The following is an 11,969-nucleotide window of genomic DNA, read 5'->3' as shown; positions in this document are numbered from 1 at the left end:
TTTCTGGCTACTTGGCATGAGATTACTAATATGAACCTCTAGTGGCTTATGAGACATTATACTCTTGGGTTGGGTTATTTTAACTTTGGTGGTATTTTTAATATCCATTGGTGCTATAACTAGATTTTGATATATTTCTACTACTATTTTTGTTTTTATGTCAATTACCCTTTTCTATAAAATGCTTTCAATGCAGATGATCGTGCTGTTGAGCTGCTCAGGAAGACTTTGGAGCTTAATATTATTTTTTGTTCCTTTATGATTTTTTGAATGCTCGTTCTTGTGCACCGTACAATGTACCTAAGTTTATATGTACTTTTACTTAGTAGGAAACTCGAGCTAATAGGTTATTTTGCTTTTATTTTTATAACTCTTTAGAACAATAGTAAGCTTCAATTCTCTTTAAAGACCGTATAATCATTTTTTTTATATAAACGTGTACACCTCTTCATAGGTTTCTCCTAAAAAAAGAAAATGATCATTGCTATTGCTTGCCTCAATAGCATGAATCATCTTCTCCAACTAGCACCGCTCACAACACACTACAACCATTCTCATTAGCAATCCCCATGACATTAATTAATAATATTAATGACTAATAATTATATTAGCGTAGGGAATTTTATTAATAATTACGCTTAAGATAATTCAAAATTCTATAAGTCTAAGTAGGGATACTTCAAATACAAGGATAATATCTTATCAAACAAATTAGAAAAATCAATCTTACTGAACCATAAGAATATTAATTTAACTTGAGGTAAATGAAATTCATTTCAACCAAATGTATTGATAAAAATTGAAATTATAAAAACAACAGAAACAACCAGACTTTCTTTAAATAAATTTCAAACAATTACTTCCAAACAAACTTGCCTTACGGCGCTCCGCAAGAATTAAAATATTTTAACGGTTCAAAATATTAGGAGCATAACTTCCAAAAAATTATATGTTATAAGCGTTCCTAAATCACACGGCAATGAAAGATGATATTCAGCCAATGAGATTCGCCATCTGCAATGAGCCAACTAAACCTCTAGCTTAGGATCACCACAGCTCAGTTCACCAAGGATCTGGATCTGAACTCCATTCAGGGGCATGCAAGCTTCCACGAGGAGAAGCTCAAGTAGATAGAAAATTTACTGCATGGTTATAAATAGACCTTGCCGATCTGATCTTCTAAATCTTGGAAACTCCAAGCGTCATCTGCAGCATATTCACCTACAGGAGAGGAAAACAGAGTATGATGAAAAAAGTATGGTGTATTCTGGAAACTACAATATTAAACTTGAAGAAAAGACATTGGCACTACATTGGTATCTATTATCAATCATATAGTTCACTATTGAAGTTATGGATGACGGATGAAATAAAAATGACATAGAGTTTTAACAGAGTATACAACTACAATATCCAAGATAGATTGCAACATCTAATGTAAAACTTTCTTGCGTTGGGGGTCTGGAACAAACTTTAGGGGCTGTAATGTTTGGTTTGTTTAAAAGAGGTGTAAAGTATTTCAAATTCAGGGATTTTAGAAATATGTGTTTGGTTTGAAGTAAAAGGAATGCAGAATAAATTTATGAAAAAAAAAAAGAAATTCACCCTATAGTTAAAATCAAGAGTATTTGAAATTTGGCCAATTTGGGCAATTTCCAAATACACCGGAAACTCGCCGCCATTTCCACTGCCAACCAGCACCTCTACCTATTGTCGACCACCGTCAGCCACCCTCGACCACCCCCGACCACCGCCATCCGCCCCCCTTTGCTAGCCAACGCCTGCCACCACCACCGCCGGCCACACCGCCTCCAATGTTAGCCACCGACAACAACTTTTTTGTATTTTACATTGCATTCACATTACTTCAATAACAACAACATCAAGCATTTGTCTCACTACGTGGGGTCGGCTACATGAATCCTTTTTTGTCATTGTGTCCCTTTAAAAGTCAAATTCTCATTTAAATCTAATAAATAAATATCATTTCTAATATTTTCTACCAAAGTCTTTTTAGGTCTGCCTCTACCTCTCTTAACATAAGTCAAATCTAATACATCAACTTTCCTAACCGGGTCATCGGAAGGTCTCCGTTTAATGTGACCAAACCATTTAAAGGCGACTCTCTCTAATCTTATCTTCCACTGGAGCTACTCCATCCTTTTCATGTACATGCTCATTTCGTATCCTATCTCTAAGGGTAAAGCCACTCATCCACATAAGCATCCTCATCTCTGCAATACTTAACTTAGTATTATGCTTCTCTTTTAATGGCCAACATTCAACACCATAAAGCATTGCAAGTTTCACCACCATCTTATAGAATTTTCCCTTAAGTTTGAGGGGGACTTTTCTATCACACAACAAGCCCGATGCATTCCTCCACTTCAACCATCCAACTTGAATTCTATTGATAATATCTCTATCTATTTCACCATCACTATGAACAATAATTCCAATATATCTAAAATGTATACTCTTATTAATGACTTGATCGCCCAAAGTCACAATCCCCTCACTAGGTCTATTGGTACTAAAATTACACTATATATATTCAGTTTTAGATCTACTCAAGCAGAAACCTTTAGACTCTAAGGTTGACCTCCATAATTCAAGTTTACCTTCAACTCCCTCTCTAGTCTAATCAACAAGAAGAATATCATCAGCAAAATGTATACACCAAGGTACATCCTCTTGCAAATGTCTAGTGAGAACATCCATGACTAACACAAAAAGATATGGACTTAAGGCTAATCCTTGATGTAATCCAACCGAAATAGGAAAATACTTGGTCAAACCACCTTGTGTTTTAACACAAGTAATAGCTCCGGCATACATATCTTAAATGATTTGAATATAAGCGTTATTAACTTCTTTCTTTTCAAGAACTCTCCATAGCACTTCGCTTTCTCTAATCAATAAATATCATATGCAAATCCACCTTATTCTCTTTAAAGTTCTCCATCAAACCTCTCAAGAAATGTATGGCTTCCATAGTAAACCTACCCGGCATGAATCCAAATTGATTTTGAGAAACATTAGTATCACGCCACAACCTACGCTCCATAATTCGATCCCATAGTTTTAAAGTATGACACATTAACTTGATTCCTCTATAATTCGCACTCCTGTGCATCACCATTATTCTTAAAAATAGAAATTAACACACTCATTCTCCAACTGATCCGAAATCTTTTGTCTTCAAAATAGTATTTAAAAATTTAGCAAGCCAAGAAATTCCTTTATCTCCTAAACATTTTCACATCTATTGATATATCATCAGGTCCAACAGCTTTTTAATACTTCATTTTCTTTAAAGCCTCTCCAACTTCGGTTTTACTAATACACTGATAAAAACAAAAATCTTTATTTTCATTTAGGGTGCTAAAATCACTAAAGTCAATCGTATTTTCACATTCTTCATTAAAATTTTTTTGCAAAATATCTAATCCACCTTTATTGCAATCACTTTACTTCAAACAAAAAAAGTAATCTTATATATTCCTTTTACACTCATCTAAACAACTCAAAAGTATTCATTTTACACTACATTCCTTTTACGTTGCATTCCTTTTACATTGTTTTTTTTTCTTTCAGACAACCAAATAGCCCCTTATCCCAAACCTAGTCCCAATCTATTAGATGCAATTAGGACACAAATAGGTATGTGGGAATTACCCAATCATCATCTATCCTAAACACAAAAAGGATTCTTGTGTTGCAATATAAACTAAAATACTTCAATAAATATCCATTTCTTGAGAATTTACACTTAGCAAACTAATCAGCTTATTTCCCGTTCGATCAATGATCTCCACCAAATCCACTCACATATACATTTTACCCAGCTAAACTCCACCCTCATAGATTGGCACTAAGGGCTTAAGTGGGACATGTAGCATTACTAACTAAAATAACTTTAAGATATATTTACGTCTATTTTGGAAAACAAAATACATTTCAATCAAAACAGCAGTTCTCCCCTGTAAAATTGATCTTCACTAACTGCATCCCAATGAAAGCCAATTTAGCCCAGACTACATCGCACTTAGCACACAAGCTGGGTTTCATGTAGAATTACCAACTAAAAATCCCTACAAACTTGTTCAAAATGAACTAAATCATTTACCTGGCTCCCTATCCTGACCCTTAAACTCAACGACATCCAACCAATCTATCATCAACTACTCTTTATTGTCTACTTAATCATATTTCACAAACGTTGAGTCTTCATCAACCAAACTAAAGCACAGGACGGACCAGGGATGAGTCCACAGTAATGCAAACCGGCTATTAGTCACAGTAACACAACCCAAACATTACTAATCAACATCCCTCTTTTATAGAAAAATAAAGCATAATTTCTAGAGATCGCCCTTGGTTGGAAGAAGCTCACTTGGACAATTATCAGGAGGGTCGATGAATATCACGGACACCAAAGCCTAAAAAATTGAAATTACCGTATTCACGTACATCTTAAGCCAATAGTTACAGGAAACAAAAATGATGGCTAAATATGAAATGCACAAAAAATATGGCCAACTACAACTGTAGATCATTAACAACTAAAACTACGTTAAAAAAGTGCCTTTTGTTTACTGGGGAAGTAATGGAAAGCTCAAGACATTTCAAAAACATATATCATTTATGCATTAGATGATTAAATAAAATTTGTATCAAAAAATTAAAAATGAAAAATCAATAGGCATTAAAAAAACATGAATATAAGTTGTTCAAAATGATTTATAAAAAATAAGTCTAACATCTCAATAGAAGTTATTCAAAATGATATGTAAAAAATAGGTTCAACATCTCAAGAAGTCCACAATATAAATGAATAAAATATGTGGATTTAGAATGCCAATCCTGGCCAACATAATTGAGATTAGGATAATGATAATAATGATTATGTTGGTATATCATTTACACATTAAGGAAAAGCATTTACCTATTGAGTCCCTCCTTAGTGCAGTCAAGTGCGCACAACTGCAGACATAAGATAGTTGATGAGAATCAGTCCAAGAAATTAACATTTTACACGTCTCCACTTATACCTTACTAGGAAGAACAATAAAAACCCTACAGAAAAATTATAACTAAGTTTATTACTACTGGATAATGTATAAGCACATTGTAAGGAAAAAAAAAAAAACACAATCTAGCAGCTGATAAATTTTTAAGATCTAAAAGTCAACATTTGAAAGTCCTAGGTTCATCATAGCAATAGAAAAAAAAAAACTACGACACACGCATGAAATTGAACTTTTAGCATAACAGAAATGCATATATCCATGTATCGATGTGTATAATTTTTTATGATCTTTATATAAAAGATATATTGCTCATTTTCATCTCCAATATGAAAGACTTACTGTAGTTTCATCAACTGCCATAATGATTCGACTAGCATACCAATTGCATTGAAAATGAGGAAGATAGCATGGATGCCCGAATTAAATTTCACTTCTAGACACGTATTTTCCTACCAAAACTATTGAACCTTCATTAATTATTATAAATCCTTTATTAAATGCTACATGTTGACCTCCATGCGCACTATAAAATACATGTTGACCTCCATGCGCATTATGAAATCAGTGCAAGCAAGTTCGACGAGAAGGGGACCAATCAATTTGACGTCAAGCACAGCTCACTCAAGACACCTTAACTGTGGTAAAAACCACCCTCCATACATCATCAGATCTCAAAACAGGTCGCATTGATGTATTCAGGATGTCGAACTAATCTAAGAAGAAACACCTGCACGCGGCTCGCTCAAGCAGATGATAAAAGCAACAATTGACCATGACGATGCTGCGAAAAATTCCCCGAACATCGCCTAATCACGAAATGAATTGCGATGTTGCACTTGAAACATCGAATTTACCTAAGGAAAACTACCCGTGTCCGATTCAAAAGAACGTGAACTAAACGACAAATTACGAACATAGCATTATACAACATCACCCGAACGTCGCCCGTTCATGAAAAGAACAACGTTGTTGCATGCATAACATCAAAATTACCTAGATATAACTAATATTGCATGCGTCTTTCCGCAAATCAAAAGGACGAAATTCGCATTTGCCCGAGTTGATGGCACATAAATTGAGGTGCACGAATGACAAAAAATTGCTTGAGGGGTTGATTCACATTTGCTTAATAATTTTATAGTATTTAATGAATTAATAATAAAAAAATTGATAAATGTAAATAATGTGTCATTTTATGTGTTATATTTTTAGAGAATATGTTGTTTTAGTTGTGTTGTGCAGGAAAATACATAAAAAGGCTTAAAAATTCTAAGTTCCATATAGTGTCATGGTGTTGGAACAAACAACGTCGCAATGCCATCAAAGACACCGCAAGAGCGCCAGAAGATCAACATTGCAGTGCCAACTTCTTTGTCGAATAGTTCCACGATAGTTAAATATCAACTTTGCAATGTCGAGTGTTATGTTGTCCAGCACCGCGACGTCACAATCAATAACGCTCCGGTGCCCAAACTGCCCTTCTGGCGCTGCAGCGTTCTGAAAGTCAGCATCGCCGCAGTGTTGCAGTTGTTACTTCCCAAGGACATGACCTGTCAGCGAAGCGACGCGAATGTTCACTAAGTAAATGATCCATGTCAGCAAGTGCCATGGCAGAACAAGAAAAATAGTGCAACGACGTTAATTCATTTGTTGGGCGCAACGGCGCTAATCTTTAGAATATTGCAATGCCAGATACCTATTTATGTTTTTCTATAAATAGTTGTGTTGTTATATTTGTAAGGGAGTTCAGTCACTTAGAAAATTTCAGTATAATTTAGAGTGCTTCTCTAAATTTTCCTTAGGATGACAACTAAGAGAATTTAGACAAGTACTTGATACCATCATTAAAGTGTTTGGCTTGTGCTTGTGGAAGCAATTTGATAAGTAAAAAGGAGTGTAGAGAAGATCCATTGAACCAATCTAGTGATATCTATCTCTTGTATTTTCTTTCTAGCATGCTATTAATAAAAATGAGTTTACTTCAACTTTTCTCTAACTCTGACTAAATTCTCTAGTTTTGGATTGATAAAGTATTATATGAAGTACAAATGAGTTCTCTTATTTCATAAATGATTAAAATGATATTTTCAATATTATCATATCTTAATTTAATGCACATAGTGACCAGATGTGTAGTTAAAATTAGAAGTAATGTGGAGTCTCGATGGAGGAAAGCAGACATAAAATTAGCCACTCAGGGCTAAAACTTTTTAATAAAATTTTGAAGTATAACATTCATTAAATTTTAAAATATTGTAAAAAAGTTAAATTTAATCATCTAAACTTAAAGAAAAATTAAATTACCCTCCCCAATTGTTCAACGAGGGCGATAAATTCAATAATAAATTCAACTTAAAAAAATGAATGTTCAGTCGAGAATATCACTAAGATTCATTTTCAAATAATATCCTACTAAAAAAGACGTGACATGTGACTTTTAATAGATGTTTGGCTCAATGGCTTCATAAAATAAGTGGTTTGGCCCAACAACTACAAGTGAAAAACGATTATGATGGGATCCTCTAATTGGTGGTTTGGCCTAATAGCTCCACATGGTAAATAATTATGATTAGTCACACTGACTAGGTGGTTTGACCACTATGGCTTCTACTATATCCCCCCCCCCCCCCCCCCCCGCTCTTTAATAATGAATCATAGGGCAACTTAATAGGGCACAAAACTCTCCATTAGCCGAAGCTTACTAAAATTAATTCATAAGATAAATATTCATCCTAGGTCTATAAGGTACCCTTGTATAAAGCAACCAATGACTGCCAACAATGATCATTCTATCAGATTAGGTCAACGACCACCTCTAACTAAGTAGACTAGGGGCCATGACAACTCGGGATGATAGAACCATGAGATCTTGATTGTGTTTGTCATAATTATCCTGACTATCCGCTTTAGGTGAATTGGTGATAAAATTTCTAATCTTAAGCATCTAAAACTACTGCTACTATACATTAGGAACCTGTGCCTATCTAGTGATAAGTTTTAATCGAAAGTGCTCTCTCAGTACTGGGAGGAGTAATTAACTTTAAGGAATTACACCTATAGAAAACCTGAACTCAGATCTTGATGTTCTCGCATATGAGGGTGAAAACTTTCGGTAATGTTTTATCTCTAACCAATGTCTAAAAATTTCGCCCATAACCTAATATGTTACAATTTTCCCCGAACCATGCGGAGTGGTTGAGGCTCCAAAAGCCAAATTTTTGTAGCCCACACTACATGAATGAAATAAAAACTTACTAATCTCTCTTTACGAGACTATTAAACGCAACTAAAGGATGACCAATATTTAAAAATCATGAAAACATGTATTTCACTACATTTAATGCATACTGAAGAGTATATATGGTCAAGAACAGCTTCATAAGACAGACAGACAATATATAGCACATTCTCTGAGTCAATGGCGATTATTCCTTACAAAAGAAATACAAAGTGCACCGCATCTAAAATAAAAGAATTACGTATAACTAAAATATAGATTACCACATCCCTTGCAAGTACAGGTTGAGTGTGCTTAACAAATAAATCAATACATATGAGAAACATAAAAAACGTAAAAATATTAAATTTAACTTCAGGGGAGGAGAAGACCTGCCAAGTGCCTTTCCAAAATCTGCACAGAGGGATCGAATGTAGGTTCCTTTAGAGCATGAGACCCGAAATATTAGATTTTGTCTGTAGTTCATACAGGAAACAAATAGTCAGTTATGATGAAATATGCCAAAATAAAGCATATCATAAGGGTACCTACCCTACGGTAATAATAATAGATAAGAAATTAACCGTTTAAAGAAATTCTCTGTTTTCATGAAATTAATGAAAACAAGTGCATGCTACCCAGCGTAGAAAAATTGTTTTATGTTTGTCATAATTTCTTATTCAGGCTTGTAAGCTGGATTCTAACATAATGGCAACTTATAAAAAGCACTTGTTCTATGCATCCCGGAAGATATGAAGCCATATACATGGTTATATGAAGAATTGATGCATGCGATATGATCTATAGGATTGTTGTCATATTCTTCTTTCCGTGATTGTCACTTACAGGCGTTGGTATGAATTTAGAGTGATCAATCCGCAAGTTGTATGTTAAAAGCTGTGAAAATCTATCATTTAATTAAATTGATAATTTCATCTGCACCTACTAAGCCATTGAACTACTTCAGATTAGAAAAATAATTTGTGCTGCTTGCTTTCGTTTTAATCAAATGCTCCAACATATAGAATCAAGGCCATACGATAAAGAATTAAGAAGCTGCATTACCAACACAATGTAGACAAATTCCAGAAATTCCCTCAGTGATCTCTAAATCAATTCCTCAAGGAGAATGATGCAGAAAATGCAAATAAATTTCCACATCTAATTTAAAATAAGGCTGCTTGAACATAGAAAAATTATTTCCAGGTGCTACTTAAATTCTATTGTAGCATACACTCGCACCTACAACATAATGCCAGAAAGTCAATAAATTAAAATAAATATTTTCTGGTTTTTTTCCTGTATATACTTAACTGAGAAGAGCCAAATTATTAATCAATCTGATAAATTCGAAGAAAGAATAATAAAATAAAGGCCACTGGGGTGGGTAACAAGATTTTATTGCTTTGAAAATTATAAGGAACAAAAGAGCAACCCATTCCTTAAGAAAACTCAACTTACAAAATTATCTGGAATGAAATATCACGTGAACATTAAAACGTGAAGGAAAAATGAAACAGTGCCAAAAATTATAGTAAGGAGTTAAATAAAGAATAATTTGCAGGCATTTTTCTATACAAATGCTGAACATAGAAGAAGCCAAATTGCAATCAATCAGACAAATTCTAAGAAAGCATAGAAGTTCAATAAATGCAAGCGCAAGCGGTAACAGAAGTTTATTGCCACTGTACTTGGCAACGAGAAAGAACAAAAAAGCATTCCATTACTTGCGAGACTTCCACTTAATAAATCATCTGGAAATAAATATCACGAAAATATTAAAAAGTATAAAAGGAAAATTGGTTATACTTATAAATAGTACCTAAAGCTGTAGTAAGGAGTTAACTGGATGATTTAAAAGTATCAACAATAACAAACATCAAGTCTTTATCCCACTACATGGGGTCGATTACATGAATCATTTTTCTCCATTGTGTCTTATTAAGAGTTAAATTCTAATAAGAAAACGATCATTTCTAATATTTTCTAACCAACTCTTTTAAGGTCTACCTCTATAATTCTTAACATGTGATGGTTTAAAATTATTAAAAAAAAAAAAAAATCTATGCATGCCATTATGGTCAAACCTGTCATTGAGGCTGCGTTCAATATCAAACTCAAAGATTGTTATGCGCCTCGGTGAAAGCTCAAGCATCTCCCCTCTCCTTGCTTTATCATACATCTTCTCGCCTCCAACCTAAAATAAACACAGATTTTCAAGATGAAATTAACCAGTGTTGAAACTGAAAACACAGCTGCTATGAAGACAAACATTACATGCAGAAAATAACATTATAGCAGCCTGAAAGTCAAAGAAAGACATGGAACGGAGCAACAAAAACCATAATTTAACCACACAGACAATTACATAGCATCATTAAACACTAGCATAGAGAGCACAGGACAAATCAGCTAAAAGTTACATCCATAAATGCTCACATATCTTGTATAATATATCAGACTGCTTCTTTAATAAAAAACACTATGTCGCTGCACAGGAGTGAAATTACATCTTCAAGTATCCAATGGCTTAATTTCTAAAGAGAAACACATACGTACATACATAAACAAACACAGACACAAAGCCAAAGAAATAAGCATGTACAAATGCACATAATAACATCAAAAAACTATACACAGGAATTGCACACAAGCACGCACTTGACGTAGAAAACAGCAGAGTGATAAGGATATAATCTACTAAAATATAGCTTGTCAACAGAAGTCAGTTTTCCAGATAAAAAAATTCTCATTACAAATATGCATTTTTATGAAAATAAACAATGTAAATGTTTAATAACTCACCTTAATGGCAGAAAACATGGGAGGTACCTGCCAGATCTCCCCATGGAAGGATGCAGCAGCCTTTTTAATATCTTGATCTTTTATGTGTTCCCATGGCTCTCTTTGAATAACCTATGAAACATAACAAGTCCATGCATGTAAATGTTAAAAGCACAAATAAAAAAGTAAAAGATCCAAATAAATGAACAGATAAGAATATATCTACAAGTAATTTTCCAAATGAAATCCTATAATGTACTGTGAATGTATCTTTTCTGAATCTCTATACTTGACACAACTTCAGATAATACACCCTGGAAAGGATAGAAAGTGCCCTACCTCTAATCATAGGATTATCCAAACCAATTCAAAACAAAAATTAATGCAACTAATTGCCAACCAAGAAAAACAATCTCATGTAATGAAAAAAAATACAACTTGAGTCTTGAAACACAGAAGAAAGTGCCAAAACTATAATGCTAGGATTATCCAAACCAATTTAAAAGAGAAATTAAAGCAGCTAAATGCTCATCAAAAAAACTTTAAACCACAAATATATATATATGGAAAAAAGATACACCTTTTGAAGAAAAAAAAGATCTTTTCTTTACGTAAGGAAAAAAAACATAAGAAAATTATATTCATTGTCTATGATAAGCTAAGAAAATTTAAGTTTATAAAGCTATTTGTTCCAGTCATGCACTAAAGGCAATGGGTGTATATATATATATATATATATATACATGCACTAAAGGCAATGGTTTATATATATATATATTAGCCCTCAACCTTTTTCGTAGAGTGATGATATGGAGCTTAGCAAAGGATACATAGTTGAAGATTAATAAAATTAAAGAGATGGCAATTGAGGTTATGTTAACGATTGATGAGAACATTAATCTAATGTAATAAGTGGTTATGCTCTTTGATGTGGT

General features: G+C 33.6%; 1 protein-coding gene across 1 annotated transcript in view; it reads right to left on the bottom strand.

Annotated features, from left to right (window-relative positions):
* Window positions 1-834: 834 nt before the first annotated feature.
* The window catches only part of LOC110109069, a 29,197-nt gene continuing 18,062 nt past the window's right edge, over window positions 835-11,969 (bottom strand). Inside the window, exons 5-9 of the mRNA XM_020839965.2 lie at window positions 11,056-11,166; window positions 10,338-10,447; window positions 8,643-8,726; window positions 4,949-4,986; window positions 835-1,221 (exon numbers count right to left, since the gene is read on the bottom strand). Of these exons, the coding sequence (XP_020695624.1) occupies window positions 1,151-1,221; window positions 4,949-4,986; window positions 8,643-8,726; window positions 10,338-10,447; window positions 11,056-11,166 (414 nt within the window). The 3' untranslated portion in view covers window positions 835-1,150. The remainder of the gene's footprint in view (window positions 1,222-4,948; window positions 4,987-8,642; window positions 8,727-10,337; window positions 10,448-11,055; window positions 11,167-11,969) is intronic.

This window comes from Dendrobium catenatum, unplaced genomic scaffold (genome assembly GCF_001605985.2).
Source record: "Dendrobium catenatum unplaced genomic scaffold, ASM160598v2 fragScaff_scaffold_1494, whole genome shotgun sequence".
Classification (NCBI taxonomy): Eukaryota; Viridiplantae; Streptophyta; class Magnoliopsida; order Asparagales; family Orchidaceae; genus Dendrobium; species Dendrobium catenatum.
This window is presented reverse-complemented; position numbering and strand designations above follow the sequence as displayed.